At 43.8% G+C, this 20,590-nt stretch overlaps 1 protein-coding gene across 5 annotated transcripts in view; it reads right to left on the reverse strand.

The window, feature by feature from the left end:
* Nucleotides 1-3,359: 3,359 nt before the first annotated feature.
* Nucleotides 3,360-20,590, reverse strand: part of ntm (neurotrimin) — a 376,487-nt gene continuing 359,256 nt past the window's right edge. For 3 of the 5 annotated variants that reach the window (XM_062406741.1, XM_062406744.1, XM_062406740.1), the window contains 5 exons: nt 18,990-19,118; nt 17,641-17,761; nt 9,047-9,198; nt 7,100-7,135; nt 3,360-4,303 (listed from right to left, as the gene is read on the reverse strand). In XM_062406741.1, the coding sequence (XP_062262725.1) occupies nt 4,203-4,303; nt 7,100-7,135; nt 9,047-9,198; nt 17,641-17,761; nt 18,990-19,118 (539 nt within the window). In that variant the 3' untranslated portion in view covers nt 3,360-4,202. The remainder of the gene's footprint in view (nt 4,304-7,099; nt 7,136-9,046; nt 9,199-17,640; nt 17,762-18,989; nt 19,119-20,590) is intronic. The other 2 variants (XM_062406742.1, XM_062406743.1) reach the window with 2 other exon arrangements.

Raw genomic sequence — 20,590 nt, forward strand, 5'->3', positions numbered from 1 at the left:
CTCATGGCGCTCATAAACAACATTGTTGCTTGGTATTGAGAATTAGCAGGGATCCTTTTAATGATGCAACTTAAATGTAGAATTTCACTGTGCTCAGTTTTGGTTTGTTATCTGCACTGCTAAATTCAGTCTCCATTCTGAATCACTGCCAGATTCGCCATGTGGCAGAGCTAATATTGAGTGGATATATTCGGTTAAGTCAGTCAGCTATACGACCAATTCCACACCTTTGATTTTCAAGAAAATACTTTCGTTTTCACGTTATCTAGAAATGCACAACTTGTTATGTTTTGCCAGCAACCCTGCTGGTTTATACAAATCCACATTTTCTCTAAAGGTAAGCACTTACATGGGCTTGTCCTAGAAATGGTGTGCTTGGCTTGCAACAAATGACACTTTATTGCATTTAAAATTAAAGGGAAAATGAAAAACAAACACATTATCACAATAACAGAGGACAAAGCAATAAACTGCATTAACATTCTGCTGTGTGCATTGTCCTGTCCTGTAAAACACCTACTGACTAATACAGGTGCGTGGTAGAGCATGGGTTTCTGTGAATGAGCATCACTCTGACACTGTCATTACAGTGCACACATATGCACATCCATAACCAGATCAAACTCACTTCAAGGTATGGTAATTACTGTGCCATTTATAAATTGGACACATTGCTAAACAACTGCTCAGAGGTAGTAAAGAAATGAAGACAAAAACAAACATGAAATTAAATAAATGACCCAGCTTAGACTCAGCAGTTCTACACAATTTAGGCCAAAAAATATATATAGATTAAACTGCCTTACCCTACAGAATGGGTGGCATGTGTTTGAGAATGTGAGAAGAATATAATATATGCAGTGTGTGTGTTTGTCAATTGATATTTCCAGGATAAGAATTTAGGGAGTTGTTTTCACAATCAGTTAATTTTCAGCCTTTCCAGTGAACTGCAAGTGATGAGGCTGTGAGTGTCTGTGCCTTTTAACAGCAGCTAACGTCACAGAAACCAATCCAAGGGGCTCGAATACCAAGGGGCTCGAGTACAGGCCTCCTCTAGGTGTGGTCGCACTACAGTCATCACACAGCTGCTGCACACTAGAGGATTTTTTACTCTTGACCGATTTAAAAAAAATGTGGGAGACCACAGATATAAGAGATTCTTAATCTTCAGAACACACACAATGAAAAATTTGGCCAGGACATTAGACCACACACTTGCGATTTGTAGGAAACAATTTCACAGTGGGAATTCCAGAGGATTGAAATCTCACAGAATCTGGCAAAATCTTCTTCTTCAGTTTTTTTATTTGGTGGGTGGCAAACAACCTTCAGGCGTAAAAACCGCCACCTTCTGAACTAGAGAGTGGAACACTTGTGTGATTAAACATGACCTACACCAACGTTGTGTGTCTGTTTTGGATGTGGTCATGGCTGAAAATGGGTAAACACTTTGCAGCGTGTTGGACATTAATGGTTGCTTTTAGTCAAAGCTATACAAGTACACAACATCCAGATGATGACGCTTTGCAGTTAGCTAGCTCTCTCGCCCTCAACCAATTGTTCTAAATAGCAAAGATGTTTGATATTCAAGATCCGATTGGATTATTCAAGATCATGGAGGCTCCAACTCAATCGGTACCATTAATATTATTTTGTAAAGCCCCCCCACACTTCAGGATTATTTGGGCAGGTAACTGACACAGAGTGACCTCCAGTTGAAACCCCTCCACTAATGTTGGCAGGGGCGGATCGGGGCTAAAATCGGCCCGCTACTCCTCTAGAGTGCAGCAGCATTTAGAGGTGGTTCATCAGGTGATAAAGTGACAATGCACAACAGACGAGAGATCCTGTGCACCATCCTTCAAGCCAGGACGTAAAAAATTACCATGTCAAATCCAACCATCACAGTGCTGGAGATGAACGATAGTGTGCAGTCTGTCTTCCTTTGTCTTGGTTGTGGAAACCATGATTAGCCTGTCGGATTCAGCTGATGATTACCCTGACCAATATCAATAATGGCCCTATCTGTTTCATGCTTTTTGGATCTGGATAGTGGCTCTTAGTTCACCTCAAGGAGCACAAACCTCGTTATTTCCATGAGGTATGAAGAAAAAAAGTAACCAGTATTTCAGGAAATTAAGAATTTAATTTTCTTGTTAGAAAAGAGAAAAAAGGTGAACATAAATCCGTGGTTCTGCCTTACTCGTATCCTGTTGGGTCTTTCAACCAAGCTGGTATGCATTTAGAAATAACCACATGTGGAAACACACACAATCGGCGCTGTTAGATTGTTAGAAGAAGTAGATCACCGCACCACCACTGAACAGACGCACACTCATTTGTTTTAACTCACTGTTCCTGCTTGATGTCGTGTTTAATGGATTCGCACAACTGCTTCCCAGCTGCACTCGGTCAAATGGCGTGAAGTGCAGCTCGCACACAACCCAACAGCCATAGATTGTTGTGTTTGAGGAACAAATACTCTAAGAGTGGTGAACTTTGCAAGATATTGATGCTATCCCAAAAAAATGAAAAATCTCCTCCACATTACTGAACAAGTAGCCCGACACCAAATCCTTCCTTTTTTGCAGCTCTTTTTCCCCTCTCGAGGAGGGGGGGGCTGAGTGCGATCTGGCAGTTGGTGTGAATCACTTGCCAACACAAGTTGCCAACTTTAATTCTTACTGTCCTGATAAAATCCTCCCACTCACAACAAAATAAGGAAGTATAACGGATGTGCGGCCTACGTTTACTGCCTGGGATACTGCCCTGATCCTTCTCCATAATGAAACAATGCTCCTTATAGACCTGGTCTTTTGGGATAATACAGGCTATATAGTGAGTGATAAGCACAGTCTGAGCCTTTTTTTGCACAGACCTCTGGTGAATCTCAGTTATTGCAATTGGCTCCCTTAGCGTGCGCCAAGGCTGCAATCCTTTCTCGTGGCAGTAAAACCTAGAGCTGCCATGTGCAGTCATGTTCCACACACTACATTTTGGTTAAAAAGGTATCAACCCCATCAACCACATCAAAACATGTTTGTGATAAGACAACACCACTAAGCATGGGGTTTGTGTTCTTATTTTGGTGCTGAGACAAGGAAACAGACATGTGTGATGTATGATGCTGTATAAACTTCCTAAGTCTTTGGGTTCTTGGTGTCTAAATACATGCAGTGTTTATTTTGTTAACACGGTCCTACTGAGTGGTCTCTAATCTTCCACTGCTGGTTTGTAACATGAACAACAACATTTTTTTCAAACAACCGTGTTGTGTAGAAATTGCATGAGGTTCAAACAAGTAGCGACAGCATCAGTCAATTTGCATTACTTAAGTCAGACATTGACTCCACACAAGCTGAGTAGTGCCTCCCTTCATTTTCACCACTTAATTATAACATAATTATTCTTGACACAATTATTGTGTACAACTGTACTGGTAAAGAAAAAAAAATGCAACAAAGCCGTTAAACGAGGATATTTGTCCTTATAATTACAGCTTCATATTTACCATTCTCAAACATTTTTAAACTAAACAAAACAGAGAAATCAAATTTAAATATTAGCATGTCACAACTGCAAGTATACCACTATAATGATGAGAACAAAAAGACATGGAGGTCAAAAACAATTCTGCTTTCAACCAGACTGAATGATAATTATTATACATTAAAATATGATAATACCCGGCTTTCAGCCTCAGGGTAGCCTCAATTCCTTCTGTTTCACTGTCTCTGTTTGACTTTGAGGTATTTAACATTCACCTCTTTTACAAAAAATTTGACTTGAGATGAATATGCAATGTGGTTAAAATTAAAACAATTCCATTTGAATAAGAAATGCCTCATTTAAAGAATAGAACATTTTTACAGAGTAAAGAGATAATCCAGAATACCATAATTTAGTGAGAAAAAGATCCAAAATAATTCAGTTAAGATATGAAACATCTGTTACAACTTTAAAAACTAAAACAAAAAAGTAAATCAACACAAAAAAGATGATGAATCTATATTATGTTCTAATGTGTCAACATTATTACATAGCTGTGTACTTCATGCACTCACTGTGCATCAGTTTATGGTTCTGGTTGAAAACAAAAAAAACAACCAAAAGAACAAACTCACAAGTGCAAATGTGCGCACGCACGCACACGCACTCAGACGCACACACATACACACGTTTATGTTCAAATCCATTCCTCTTTAAAATTTGAGCAGGAGGGGCAGGAACACGAGGAGGAGGAGACAGGTGTGTAAGTGCACTCCCATTGAGCCACCGCTACCATCCTGAACTGCTCTCGGTCCTGAATGGAGGGAGAAAGAAGAAAGATAAAAGACAACTGGTTAGGTTTCACCATAGTGTTATCACTACTGGGGGAGGGTTAAATCAACTAGCTGCTAGTATTGACTTAAAGCGATAGTACACTGAAAAATGAAAATTCACTTATTCTGTGAAGTGAAGTGTTTGAGTCCACAAAACACTTAGTCTCAGGGGTAAACAGTGTTACAGCCAAGGCGACCTCTTCTTCAGACATAATAAATCAACAGTAAAAAAACACACAATGCTTTCATACTGCTCGTGTGGTTTCATCCAAGTGTCTGCATGCCCTGAACTGCATTTTCGACCCAAATCGAGGTATTTTACACTTTAAACCCCAGAAGTCCACAGGAAGAGGCGATGCTAGCGGATGTAGTCAAAACACGCACCTTGTTGTGGCGTTCGAAGGGGCCCGAGGGTACCTGAACGTGCCGCGAAGAAGTTTATCAGAGGAAATTTTAGGTTATAAACTTGGTGTACATGACGCTGTTTCAAGCCCGATATGATGCCGGGGCTTGAGGACACCTGAATGACACCATACCAGCAATATGGAGGCATTTTATGTTTTTTTTTCTGTCTGAAGGAGAAGTCACAATTTACTTAAATTGTAATGGATTCTGCTGCAACAAATTTAATTTGTAGATTAATCAAACCTTTCTCCCAAAAGCTACATGGAGACCAATTTGGAAAAGCCAATTGAATTTTTCAGACAAATTGTAATTGTTTGCTACAATACTTTTGTCAATTTAACTTACTCACAGCATTTAGTTAAGGTCATGCAAAGACTGTGGTCCATAGTGATTTGAACAACTACACACAACATTTACCAAACCCCCAAAGTACTAATAAACATTCCCACTTAACATAATTAATGCCCCCCCCCCCCCCATCAGTCATAATTTGTTTTGTTATTATTTATTTTTAGTGCATATTGCTTTCAAAATGCAGCCAAATATGCCAGTATCTGTGAAATAATCTATGTTAATTGGTGACAGATGTCATAAAGGCCTCACAGTCTGATATATTCTTTCAGATTGATCATTGCTATAGTGAAGTCTTGTGAAACATTCAGTTCAGTATTGCAAATCCGTTCTCATTTGCATTTATTAGACGATAGTGGTTGATGGAAGCAGGTACCCGAGATCAGGAGAAAACATTTTTTTGTAGGGAACTATAAATAAAGTGCACATAAAATGATGATGATGATACAAAGGCTACAGTAAATGCTTCCATTAGTGGGAGGAGGTGAAGTACACTTAGATAGTACCTGTGTGTGACCATCAAATGACATGGTCTGCATCATCAAATGCTGTACTGAACTTTAAAAGGATAACAACTTGGCACTGCTCAGCATTTATTGCTGAAAGAAGGTAATCTACACATTTGAGGGGATGAAAACTGGTCTTAAAACCGACAGGAGGTATAATGACGCTTTCAATTAAAGGTTTGCTTTTGCTAGTTGCAACTGGGAGTCAGCAAACGTATGTTAATATTAATGTGCTGGTTATTCAATTCTTAGTACATTTAATAATAAGTATTTTTTGTATATATATAGTGTAAAAGGAAGTAAGTACAGTATATGTAAACACACTTTTTCTGCATGTTGCCATTTCTTCCATTAGAACAGAATAAATATTAGGAATTAAGGAGACACATGGAAGATTTACATTTAACAATAATGAAATCCAAAATCGGTAACTTCTATTCAAAAATAAGCTTCATCTTTAACTAGTTCAGGCACCTGTGGCGTTCAGGTATTGCTAAGTATTACAATGTTTTAAAATTCAATGGAATTTTATGACGCAAGAGTGAAAATCACATGATATTTTCATCATGCTCTTTTCAGGGATGAAGCGAGGGCTGAATAAATGAAAGCATTGTACGAGGATTGAGGACAAATTTGAACTTTTTCTTTGAAGCTTGTCACACAATGAGCACTCATTTCCTTTGGATTCCCATGAGTTCACCACAGTTTCCTTTGGGGCATCTATCCAATTACCCTGTCACAGTGGATTATCCCTAATCCTGCATATGGCTAATTAGAATAATGACGTTCACTCAGTCAAAATCAAAGCCATTAATACAGTTCTGTCATCAATAGCGTCAGGTTGCTTTCAAGATGCTGCAACCACGACTCATAAGGTCTCATTAAATGGGAGAGGTGCTCTTTGCTCAATAGCTTTACATGTTCAAAATAAACTTCTAGAAACATTCACAAGAATAATCAACACCACAAATCTAAAATCTACAATCAATATTTGCAGTTACAAGAAACATTGCAGTGAGCTTTTGCAGCTCTCTGTGTTGGCTTTCACTGTTTTGATTTCTGTGTACTTTTCAAATTGAAATACAATATAAACATGTTCAAACAGTCACACAAGCAGAAATGGTGATGATGAAAGAAAAGAAATACTTACATTGTAAAATGAGAATGCAAAAAACAAAATGAAGCCAATGGAGAGGTAGCAAGGTTTGCAAAGGAAAGAGATGACAGGATTAGTGCAACGGGCTACATTGACCATTTTCACAAAGATACAAATATTGCCACATGGCAGTGCTAACATATCAGGTCATTAAAGGAACAAAGGGTCATCAAACCACAGCAATTCTGAAAGGATCAAAGAGGCAGGAAATGATTAGTCTCTTCTTGTGAAACACAGAAGAAACAATCAAGTGACACTGCATCCAGTTTGTGAAAATGGTAATGTTAGTCAAATCCCAGCATGCAGTTAATACTTTCGATCCACAACAGCTCAAGTGCATGCTGGCGCAGAATACTAACCTTGCAATAGCGTTGAGCTAGTGGGCTCAATTACCACTACACCAGGGGAACAAATGAAACAGAGCAACAAGTTGGAAACAGAACTGCTGCACATCACTGGAAACACTTGAGAAAAGCATGAGAACTAAGCTGCTTGAATAGACTTTTACATGTCGGCCACACAATTTCATAGTGTAGAGTTTAAACTGATAAGAAAGCAGGGGGTGTGAAAGGTTCATTTTGAATCCATAACATCTTAATTCTCACTCACGTTTGATACAAAAGTAATTTTCTGCACACTTGATTTAAAAAAGGACATATAGTTATTTCATTGGTTTGAAACAAGCCCACAGGAACAGCTCTGATATTTGATAACAGGAGTTGAAGACGTCTTTCATTACTGTAAAAAGGTTGTTGGTTATTTTCGGAGTCTTTCATTTTACTTTAAAGTTTGTTTGTTTTTTAATCTCTAGGATGAATGATATGTGGGAATGGACCAAACAAAAGAAGTTAAGTCGGTATCTGCAGCAAAGGAGATGAAGATGGTGATTGTGCAGACACAGGAGGACACAGCCTAAAGTCCAGAGAAGACTCTCACTCTCAGTTCACTATCAGTTTGTACATTCTGGGCTACTGTACTGGGGCCATCGTAGAGAGGACCTGCTCCTGATGTATATATAACGTATTTAAATATAAAGGGCATATTATTGGGTAAAGAAAACAACAAGTGAAAGTGAAATCAAAACTAGGATTATTTTATATTCAATTTCTGTCAATAGATCCCTTTCACCTAAATCTTACACACCTTTAAAATAAGCATTATCTCATCCTAGGAAAACAACAGCACCATAATTAATCACTGACATAATTAACCATTCCACCTTACAGCTGTGACCTTTGCGTTCAACGTCTACGTCATCGAGTTATTTAAGGATACTGGACTTCAGGATGGCGCCCATACGCTTGAATGAAGATTGCTCCCCTAGCACATGAGCCAAAATATTTTCTAGCTTGCAGGTTTGCTGCTGCTCTGTGCAGCTCACAGCATTTAAGCATAAGTGTTTCTCCTGCTGGACGTTCAGGTGGCTTTGGCTCAGGTCAGTGGTTCAATAACTGGCTCCCCTTAGTGTCCTTGGGCAAGATATTGAACGCCAAAGTGTGCCCGAAGGCTGGGCCAGCAGTGTGTGGATGGTGTGTGATGGAAAAAGTGCAGCAGTATGAATATGTGCAGGGTGGGTGAATGGGACTGGTACTTGAAAGCACACTGAGTGGTCGATAAGACTGGAAAAGTGCTATTCAAATGAAATTCTTAGGAATTTACATTCAGCCATGTGAGTGTGACAATGCACTCTTACTCCTGGTCCTTGAACAGGTTCCATTGAGATCACCATTAAGACTGAAAACAGGTTCCATTAAGATGTCTCAGATCCTTGGTACTTCTTAGTGAAGCAGCCCATACTTTCACAACTTTTGTCTGGAACCACTAGAATGTCCTTTAACGGACGGCGTTGTGCAGACAGATGTTGTCACGACTTTCACAACACTCTGTGAATTTTACTGAGCAGCAGCAATCTGCAGCCACACGTGTCAGTCATCCCTAATGGATCTGATCCAGAGCGACCACGTGTTTTACAACAAAAGCCGATTCTATAGACCAGACCTCTGACTGTGTAGTCCCACCCACTGAACTGAGAAACAAGTGAACAGTGGATTTTACCAATGATCTCTGGCATCCTTGACCAGAAATGCTGCCGCTGTAACAAATTCACTAAAAACATGAGCCTGAAGAAACTTTTTTAGTCGAATCAGTATGAATAAGTGACAATCTTGAAGCCCAGCACCAAATACTCCATGGTCCACGGCTTGAAAACAATATTTCTTTGTATCTATTTTCATTTAGTTTCCTATCATAATTGATGTTACTTTAATAACTTAACCTGCACAAACAGATAACTATACAGTACTCACCAAACAAAAGGAAGCTTGTGTTTGAGCTCCCAAGTTTGTTGAGGGCAACACAGGTGTAGTTGCTGTAATCTCCGTCGGACACATTAAAAAACACCAGCTTCGACAGCGATGCAGTCTTCACAATCTCCAGGCCATCAAAGCCATTGAAGATCCTAGATAGGAGAAAAGATGTGCATTAACAAACACTCATCATCACTCATCGTCATCCGCTTATCCGGGGTCGGGTCGCGGGGGGAGCAGCTCAAGCAGGGGGCCCCAGACTTCCCTTTCCCGGGCCACATTGACCAGCTCTGACAGGGGGATCCCGAGGCGTTCCCAGGCCAGTGTTGAGATATAATCTCTCCACCTAGTCCTGGGTCTTCCCCGAGGTCTCCTCCCCACTGGACGTGCCTGAAAATCTCCCAAGGGAGGCGCCCAGTGGGCATCCTTACCAGATGCCTGAACCACCTCAGCTGACTCCTTTGTAAGTAAAGGAGCAGCGGCTCTAATCCGAGTTCCTCACGGATGACTGAGCTTCTCACCCATCCCTAAGGGAGACGCCAGCCACCCTTCTGAGAAAACTCATCTCGGCCGCTTGTACCCGCGATCTCGTCCTTTCGGTCATCACCCAGCCCTCATGACCATAGGTGAGGATAGGAACGAAGATCGACCGGTAGATCGAGAGCTTTGCCTTGCGGCTCAGCTCTCTTTTCGTTACAACGGTGCGGTAACGCGAACGCAATACCGCCCCCGCTGCTCCGATTCTCCGGCCAAGCTCCATAGTACCCTCACTCGCGAACAAGACCCCGATGGTACTTGAACTCCCTCACTTGGGCTAAGGACTCATTTCCTACCCGGAGTAAGCAATCCATCGGTTTCCTGCTAAGAGTCATGGCCTCAGATTTAGTGGTGCTGATCCTCATCCCAGCCGCTTCACACTCGGCCGCCAGCCGATCCAGTGAGTGCTGAAGGTCACAAGCCGATGATCCAATGAGGACCACATCATCCGCAAAAAGCAGTGACGAGATCCTCAGACCACCGAACTGCAACCCCTCCCCACCACGACTACGCCTCGATATCCTGTCCATGTATATCACAAACAGGATTGGTGACAAGGCGCAGCCCTGGCGGAGACCAGCACCCACTGAAAACGAAACTGACTGGCTGCCGAGGACCCGAACACAGCTCTCGCTTTGGGAGTACAGAGATTGGATGGCCCTGAGGAGAGACCCCCTTACCCCATACACCCGCAGCACCTCCCACAGTTTCTCCCGGGGGACCCGGTCATACGCCTTCTCCAGATCCACAAAACACAAGTGGACCGGATGGGCATACTCCCAGGCCCCCTCCAGGATCCTTGCGAGAGTGAAGAGCTGGTCCGTAGTTCCACGTCCGGGGCGAAAACCGCATTGTTCCTCTTCAATCTGAGGTTCAACGATCGGCCGAACCCTCTTTTCCAACACCTTGGAGTAGGCTTTACCAGGGAGGCTGAGAAGTGTGATACCCCGGTAATTGGTACACACTCTGTGGTCCCCCTTTTTGAACAGGGGAACCACCACCCCGGTTTGCCACTCCTTTGGCACTGTACCCGACTCCCACGCGATGTTGAATAGGCGTGTCAACCATGACAGCCCCTCAACACCAAGAGCCTTTAGCATTTCTGGCTGGATCTCATCAATCCCTGGGGCTTTGCCACTGCGGAGATGTTTGACTACCTCAGTGACCTCCACCAGGGAAATTGACGATGAAACACCATCAACCTCGAGCTCTGCCTCCAACATAGAGGGCGTGTTATTCGGATTCAGGAGTTCCTCAAAGTGTTCCTTCCAACGTCCGACGACCTCCTCAGTTGAGGTCAACAGAGTCCCATCCTTACTGTACACAGCTTGGATGGTTCCCCGTTTCCCCCTCCTGAGGTGCCGGATAGTCTTCCAGAAACACTTTGGTGCCGACCGAAAGTCCTTCTCCATGGCTTCTCCGAACTTCTCCCACACCCGCTGCTTAGCCTCCGACACGGCAGCAGCTGCAGCCCTTCGGGCCTGTCGGTACCCTGCAACCGAGTCCGGAGTCCTCCAGGATATCATATCCCGGAAGGCCTCCTTCTTCAATCGGACGGCTTCCCTGACCACCGGTGTCCACCACGGTGTCCGAGGGTTACCGCCCCTTGAGGAGCCTAAGACCCTGAGGCCACAGCTAGCCACCGCAGCTTCAGCAATGGAGGCTTTGAACACCGCCCACTCTGGCTCAATAACCCCAACCTCCACAGGAATGCCAGAAAAACTCCGCCGGAGGTGTGAGTTGAAGATACCTAGGACAGGGGCCTCCTCCAGACGTTCCCAGTTCACCCGCACTACTCGTTTGGGCTTACCAGGTCTATCCGGAAATTTCCCCCATTCCCTGATCCAACTCACAACCAGATGGTCGTCGGTTGACAGTTCCGCCCATCTCTTTACCCGAAAGTCCAAAACATGCAGCCTCAGATCAGATGACACAATCACAAAATCGATCATTGATCTTCGGCCTAGGGTACTCTGATACCAGGTACACTTATGAGCACCCTTATGTTCGAACATGGTGTTTGTTATGGATAATCCATGACTAGCACAGAAGTCCAATAACAAACGACCGCTCGGGTTTAGATCAGGGAGGCCGTTCCTCCCCACCACGCCTCTCCAGGTGTCTCCATCGTTGCACACGTGGGCGTTGAAGTCACCCAGCAGAACTACGGAGTCCCCTACTGGAGCCCCATACAGGACTCCATTCAGGGTCTCCAAGAAGGCAGAGTACTCTGAGCTGCTGTTTGGTGCATACGCACAAACAACAGTCACAGTTTTCCCCCCTACAACCCTTAGGCGCAGGGAGGCGACCCTCTCGTCTACCGGGGTAAACTCCAACACTGCAGTGCTCAGCCGGGGATTTATGAGTATCCCCACACCCGCCCGGCGCCTCACGCCCTCGGCAACTCTGGAGAAGAATAGAGTCCAACCCTTATCCAGGAGTACGGTACCAATGAGACGTGCGTGGAGGTAAGCCCCACCAGATCTAACTGATAGCGCTCCACCTCCCTCACAAGCTCCGGTTCCTTTCCCCACAGCGAGGTGACGTTCCACGTCCCCAGAGCCAGCTTCTGCCGCCCGGGTCTGCTCCGTCGAGACCCCTGACCTTCGCTGCCACCCATGTGGCTGCGCACCCGACCCCAACGGGTCTTCCCACAGGTGGTGGGCCCATGGGATGAAGAGAGGGGGGGTGCCACGTAGTTTGTTCGGGCTATGCCCGACCGGGCTCCGTGGCAAACCCGGCCACCAGGTGCTCGCCATCGAGCCCTCCATCTGGGCCTAGCTCCAGACGGGGGCCCCGGGCTTCCTCCGGGCCGGGTCACATCTCCTCTTTTTCCGTTATTCATTGAGGTTGTTTGAACCATTCTTAGTCTGGCCCCTCACCTGAGACCACTCTGCCATGAGAGACCCTACCAGGAGCACAAGGCTCCAGACAACACAGCCCTCAGGTTCATAGGGACACGCAAACCTCTCCACCACGATAAGGTGACGGTTCCAGGAGAGTAACAAACAGTGAATACAAATAACCATGTCAGTGTCGGAACGTGTTGTATTATGCAAGCGAAGCAGCATAACCAAAATGCAGTTTGCCAATGCATGACATCATCAACACATAAGTAAAAGTGAATGAACAGCGTTTCCAGTACAGCCTCTTATGCGTACATGTGAGTGCTTCATAAGTCTCGCCAAATTACTTCAAGACCCAGGTACCAAATAATAACAATTTATTTTGTAACGGAGCGAGAGACTCTCTTCCCCCCCACCGGGGTGTTGTTTAATAGACGTCGCCGGATCATGACGTGGGAAGCGCTGTCAAGCCTATTTATTGGTGGAGGATGAGTCACAAGAAAAAGGAGAAAGCGGAAGTGCGAGGCGAAGCGAGAGCGGAGGAAGCCGGTAAAACAGCGAGACAAGGAAGCGGAGGAAGCCGGCAAAACAGCGAGACAAGGAAGCGGAGGAAGTAAAAGAGAGGGAGAAACCGGACCCGTGACCCGAGAGGAACTGAGTAAGCCCGGGCCGGTCAGCGACCCCGGTGTCGCTGGCGGTTGAGATCGCTGACTGACTGACTGAAGGACTGACGTGTGCGAACAGTACTCTCATCTTTTTTCGGATTTGGACTATTGGAGTTTTTGACATATTTCTATTTTTCTATGAACCATATCCTGAAGGGACTCTTTTTGTTGGAGGTTGTTTATTGGTTTTCGAAAAGATCACTTATGTTTACGCCTGGTGTCCTGTGTGTTTGCAAGTTGTACATTTAAAAGTCATATCATTGGTTTTGGGATTATTTATATTTTGATAAGATTCCTTTTGGTTATATGTGAAAATAACCTTTGTGTGACTTAGTTGATTAATTGAAATAAATTATTGTCAGGGCTCTCCCTGGCTGGCACCCCAGAAAGAAAAAATAAACCGTTTAGTGAACTTAAGCCGTCACATAAATAAGTGATTACAAGCCTTAGGTGGCTTTTTGAATATTTATATATATATTTTTTAAATACAAGAAGCCACATTTTTTGTTGCGATTTTGTTGTTTCTTTGCACATTTTCAATAAATGTATTTAATCTCAAAAAAAAAAAAAAAAAAAGATAAATATATATATAATCTTTGATGAGAAGTGAACCAAAAATGGCTGAAAGCACATGGAGCTTAGGTAACCTTCTTGAGGAATCCTACACCTGCCCTCCTGAGAATGAGGAGAACACTGCAGCAACCAAGTACACTCTGTTAGAAATGGAACTGTGCGAAGAAGTCAACTTGGGAGATCCATTGATTCCACTACCACTGGACAATACGTCTGGGATGGAAAAGAATGATGACCAAACAGAGCAACCAGGTGTTACATCCATTATTAACATGTCCATCCCTGAGATAGTTTCTGCCCAGCATGAGCAGTTCAAGAAAGAACTCAAAGCTGGGTTGGGGAAAACCTCGGAGGCAATCACAACAGCAGGACAAATACAGATGACTGATTTGGAGACCAAAATGGAACAACAATTTCAATATATCAACCATCAGCTTACCAGTACCATAAATTGGCGACACAAGCAGTATCATGCGGAACTATTGAAGGATCTGAAATCTGTCCTATCACCGATGGCAACTGCACTCCGGCATCTGGAGGATGAAGTTACTCACTGCGCCGTGAATGTCAGTGCCCTATCAGGGGAAGTAGTAAACCTCCAGAGCTTCCCATCAACTTCACACTCCTCCCTAGTCAATGCATCGACCCAAACCCTATCTATTAGCCAGCTACCACCAAGGGTCCAGGTTCAGGGTCCACATCAACGGCTACAATCCACCATGTACACCGATGGCCATGAAGAGGACCTACATTCTCCAGTCCAACGAGAACAGTGCATTGAGCCAAAAACCTTATATCGTGGGATAAGCCCAATTAAAATGCACTTTCCAATGTTCGGAAGGTTAGAAGACACACAAGACCCTTTGTTGTATCTGGAGAAGTGTAATGATTTTTTGGCGTTACATCCCCTAACTGATGCGGAATTAATTGCCACGCTTCGCAACGTACTACATGGTACAGCTTGTGATTGGTGGGATGTTGCTAGGGCTGAAATTGCCACCTGGGCAGTTTTTGAAAATCGGTTCCGGTCTGCATTTCGCTCTGAAGATTATCAAGATGAGTTAGCCGAGAGAGTCAGGACCCGTGTTCAAAAAGAAGAGGAGTGTATACAGGATTTTGCTTATATGTACCGGTCCCTATGCAAAAGATGGAACCCAAATGTCACTGAGCAGGAAGTGGTCAAGTTAACATTAAAAAACATCAACCCTAACTTGGCTAGTCAACTAAGAGGCAGGAGAGTAACAACTGTGGAAGCACTGGTGCGGCTTGGTCAACAATTGGAAAAGGACAGGGAAAATCAACGCCACTATGAGCAAAGGAAGAAACTCATGCAGAAACCGCTAAAACCGGATATAGGTCCTCCGCCCCCTCAGACCAATCCACCTGGTGCGACTCAGGTTTACTGCTCGCGCTGTAAAAACTCACATGCTCCATCATCATGTCCACAAAACCCTAATGGGGAAGAACAGATTCCAAAAGCAGTCATTTCCAATAACTAACCAAAATCCACAGAATATACCAGCAAATCCCACTCTTAATGCATGCACACCCTATGGGGGAAACCCTGTCCCTTCAACATCAATAGCACCCCGGCCACAGCAGTTAGTGCTTCCCGTCATGGTTGACTCATGGAGAGGAACAGCTATTTTGGATACTGGCTCCTCCTATACCCTCATTAACGATACCCTGTGGAAGGACTTGAGAGGACATGATGTTCGGCTACAACCCTGGCAACAAGGGCCCTTGTATCTGGCGGATGGCTCAGGAAGATACCCCCTGGGTTGGAGTGAATTAGAGCTCAATGTCCAACGACAAACTAACAAAGTCCCTGTCGTGGTCCTGCCTTCTTCAGGTCTTGCAGTTCCTGTTATCCTGGGTCTGGATTTTGTGTCTCTTTCCGGTCTACAGTTCGATGTGTCGGAGAAAACTTACAACGGACAGTGGTCTGTTGTAGTTTCCCAGGGCATCTTCGATTTTCAGGTTTTTGGACTTGACAAGTTTGACAGCACTGGACGTAATTTTTTACTTCCAGACTCATCCTGGGCCAATACACGAGGGATTGCAGTCTCTTATATGTTTTGTATCTTCTTAGATGTCCTGAAAGAGGATGGTCGTGGAAGAGGTGGAGTAGCTGTTTGCGAAGATTTGGGGGTATGTAAACTTGGTAGAGGGTTTTATGAGGAAGCTGTATCACCCGGTATACTTCTATAATTGTGATTTTCGTGATTGGGTTCACAAGTTGGTCACCAGAATCCAGGATAGTTTGATAAAGCTGCCCAATATCCGCGTCAGCCTGTTGAGCTTTCCAAATAGCCTCATCTGATATTTGCAGATCTTCAGCCATTTCCCTCTTGGCAGGTTGTATGGTGGCATACATAGGGACTTGGCCAGGCTCGGCGTCCACAGGAGCTCGGGACAGGGCATCAGGAACAATGTTATATTTCCCCTTCCTATACTCAACTGTGAAGGTGAATTCCTGTAGCCTCAGTGCCCATCGTATCAACCGGGTGCTTGGTTTTTGTGTTTTAAAAACCCACACTAGTGATGAATGATCTGTAACTACAGTGAATATTCTCCCTTCCAGGTAATAGCGCCATTTCTCCAAAGCCCAGACAACTGCTAAACATTCCTGTTCTGTGGTGGAGTAGTTTCTTTCTGCAGAGTTCAGTGTGCGGCTAGCAAAGGCAAGGACTTTTTCACTCCCCAGTCCAGTTGTTTGGGCCAAGACCGCCCCAATTCCAACATCACTAGCGTCAGTGTACACGATGAAGGGCAGACTGAAATCAGGGTGGCCAAGGATTGGTGGTGAACTCAGATGCTGCTTGAGGGTCTCGAAGGCCACTTGACAAGCTGAGGTCCAGATGTACCTGGCACCTTTTTTCTTGAGGGCGTTAAGGGGGTCAGCAATTTGTGAAAAATTTGCCACAAAACGATGGTACCACCCAGCCATTCCCAGGAACCTCTGCAGCTCTTTAAGATTCCTTGGCGCGGGAGAAATGTTTGTAGCTCGAGCTGCGGATTAATAAACAAGTTTGACTTCACAGAAGAAGGAGAAGAGGAAGAAGAAGAAGGAGAAGAAGACACGTCAGTCCTTCAGTCAGTCAGTCAGCGATCTCAACTGCCAGCGACACCGCGGTCGCTGACCGGCCCGGGCTTACTCAGTTCCTCACAGGTCACGGGTCCGGTTTCTCCCTCTCTTTCACTTCCTCCGCTTCCTTGTCTCGCTGTTTTGCCGGCTTCCTCCGCTTCCTTGTCTCGCTGTTTTGCTGGCTTCCTCCGCTCTCGCTTCGCCTCGCACTTCCGCTTTCTCCTTTTTCTTGCGACTCATCCTCCACCAATAACTAGGCTTGACAGCGCTTCCCGCGTCATCATCCGGCGACGTCTATTAAACAACACCCCGGTGGGGGGAAAGATAGTCTCTCGCTCCGTTACATGGCCCCTCACCTGAGACCACTCTGCCATGAGAGACCCTACCAGGAGCACAAGGCTCCAGACAACACAGCCCTCAGGTTCATAGGGACACGCAAACCTCTCCACCACGATAAGGTGACGGTTCCAGGAGAGTAACAAACAGTGAATACAAATAACCATGTCAGTGTCGGAACCGTGCTGTATTATGCAAGCGAAGCAGCATAACCAAAATGCAGTTTGCCAATGCATGACATCATCAACACATAAGTAAAAGTGAATGAACAGCGTTTCCAGTACAGCCTCTTATGCGTACATGTGAGTGCTTCATAAGTCTCGCCAAATTACTTCAAGACCCAGGTACCAAATAATAACAATTTATTCAACAAGGAGTTTTTGAATTCATGTTATTATCTCAATACCTCTGTACCTGGCAGCTGATCCATGAGCATCAGTGACTGAAAAATAATTAGTAAGCATGTTCTCTCACACACACGCACATAAAAACACACGTAAAGTTCATTTTCATTCATTTTTTTGTTTTTTCTCATATCAAATCCCTCACCTTCGGTCATCCTTATACCACTCAAAGGCGGGCTCCGGCACTGCATCGGCTTCACACTCCAGCACTCCTCTCTGTCCCAGAGTCACTCCAACATCTCTGCCCTCTGACACAGTCGGAGCATCTGCACACAGGAGCACGGTGATCAGGGCTACGAGGCAGCACGAGTCAAGGAAATCAGGAGAGAGGTCACAGCATGTTCTCCTCCTCGGCTACAGTTATGATTCATGACTGTGATCTGCACCACGACTGCAGGTCAACAGGAATTATGAGGTCAAATAATGTACAATATTTGTTACAGTGGTGAAAGTGCATGTGTCAGGGTATGATGAGGTGGAGGTTAGTGTTCAGGTTCTAATGTGATGCAGTACTTTCTCATTCCTCTGCAGCAAAGAAACTAATGATTATTGAACAGCTTTTTTTTCCTGTTTGAACAAAGCCTAAAAAAGACTGAAATATAAAACCCTGAGCCCGAAAAACTGGAATTAAAAAAAAAGAAACTGTAATCCTATGACTTACATTTCTTCTTCGAAGAAGAAGTTTAGTGTAATATAATTAAAGGTGGTGGTTTATCTTTTCTAGAGTGATACATTTCAATATTCACCATTTTTTTCTTTATTGTAGGGTTACGACTAGTATTTCTATATATTAATTTATAAATAATAATATATAGGAATACTAGTCGTAATAATTATATTATTATTAAATAAAAAAAATTGTAATTAAAAACAAAATGTCCTCAGTCTCATTTCTCTCTCTCTTTATCTCGCTCTCTCTCTCTCTTTGCAGGTATCTCTGACTTAAAGAGCTGCAAGATTGAGACAACAACAACAATTATTATTATTTTTATTATAGTATATATACCTTTGCTGCTATCATTGATAACATCTTTGCCTTTATATATATGACCTTTATTGTTTTCATTATAATATAATAGTCTGTCAGTTTTGAAACATGAGGGTTATACAACTGTTCCCGGTCTCTCTCTCTTCTTTCTCTCTCTTCCAGTTTTTTCTCTCCACATTTGCCAAATTGATGCTCTCTGTGGGAACTGATGGGTTTCTCTATAACTTTTAAGGTCTCTTCGCTCTATGTAAACTGCCCTGATATAAAACAAATCTATACAAATACAATTAATTATGTTTGAACAGCACTGCACTCATAATATGTAAGGTATCAACAGTTCATGTCAAAGTGCCAGAAACCTTTTGCATGATAATCCTTAAAATAACAACATGACCATAAAAACATAGCTAGTGTGTTGATTTATGTCAATAGACTACTTGACAAATGGACTAATCAGTGTTCCAGTTCAGAAAGAATGTGTTTCTTTAATTCAGCCGCAGACTCACAGTTGACGGTGATGTCTACAGTCTGAACATCTGTGTCAATTTCGTTGACAGCAGAGCATTCGTACGTCCCTGCTCTCTGTCTGGTGATGGATGGGATTTCCATGTACTCGTCGTCTGATGCCAGGTCCCCTGTGAAAGATCACATACACACACAACATGATTCGTGAGATGGTCATTCACAGTTAATGCGATGACTCAACAGCTGTGGCCTTGAGAGATAGTTTCACACCCTGTGTCCCTGGCTGTGTGACCTGTGGGAAAGTCATTGTCACTCTGGTGCAAGGGAGTGGGAGGTGTTGATTACAGACATTTTCCATATAGAAACTATGAATATGGTTTAATATGGTTCGATAGTTAAAATGTTAAGTGATGTGACTTTTGGTGAAGAATATGACAGCAAACAAACAACAAATTATTTCTAGCATCTGAAAAAGAAAGCTTTTTTTGATATTCCCAAAACAACGGAAGACATTCAGATCGAACGACAACACCCAAATCAATGATTCAAGTTCAGGTGCAATGTCAACCACAGAGCCTGTCAGGTCTTGTAACCGGATCCGACATGACAGGCAAGATTCACTAAGCTACACATGTGTCAAAGCTTACACCAATAAATATCATGACATGTGCCGGATTCTGCCTCTCTCTCCAGTGTGCCTCTCGTTTCTTTCAACATTAACAAACCCGGTTCTTGAGCTTCCTGACATTTTTCGGCAGATGCTACAACACTCGGTGATTAGTGCTTTGTGCTGCCCCCACTCATTATCACTCGTCTGTCGGAACTTTCATATGTCGTCTCGCTTTTTTTGTGCGTCTCTCAAGCCTGCAAGCAAACCCGGACCACTGCAGAGATAAGAGCATTTGACTGCTGGGAAATGCCAACCCCCGCTTCTTCTTCTTCTTCTATCAATCCGACACACTTGACAGAGACACTTAATACAGCGCTCAACATACAGAACAAAAGACATAATTGACTTCAAGCCTGTTCCCAAGATGCTGATAGGTGACAGTAATAAATTGCACATGGATGCACTTTGCTGGGTTTAGGCATAATAGGGAAGATTGTTATGGAGAGAAGTCCTCATTGACACACTGATCACCTGATGAGGAGTATCAGGAGGACTCGCGCAGGTTCCAGGCCACATCCTCTCACTCAGCCGTGCGTCTGCTTTTCTTACTGGCGTCCTCTCAAGAGAGAGTGCATCACGCCAATAGAGACACAGTGTCAGTTCAAGCCACGCTGTGATCCTCTGAGGGGACTTAATCAAGACAAGGTTGCCAGCTGATGCACATTCCCAAAGTACATCTGTATGGCTGCTGGCACAGAAGAAGCGGTCCTCCAGATTGACACATGGAATCAATGTGTTTCCATCAGTTATGGAGGTAAAACCAAAACTTGATAAGTGCTGCAACAAAGCTTTAAGACTCACTCACTTACAATCTGTTGTGTCTATTATGAGTCGAGAATTGTCTGACCTGCAACAGAAAATAAAAATCTATAAAACAGAAAATAACATAATAGAAAGTTTAGAAGATATAATTATTAAAAGCCTTTGTCCGCCAACCCACAGCACCCATCAGTATGCTATGGTATAAAGTCC

Source organism: Platichthys flesus, chromosome 15 (assembly GCF_949316205.1).
Source record: "Platichthys flesus chromosome 15, fPlaFle2.1, whole genome shotgun sequence".
NCBI classification, from domain to species: domain Eukaryota; kingdom Metazoa; phylum Chordata; class Actinopteri; order Pleuronectiformes; family Pleuronectidae; genus Platichthys; species Platichthys flesus.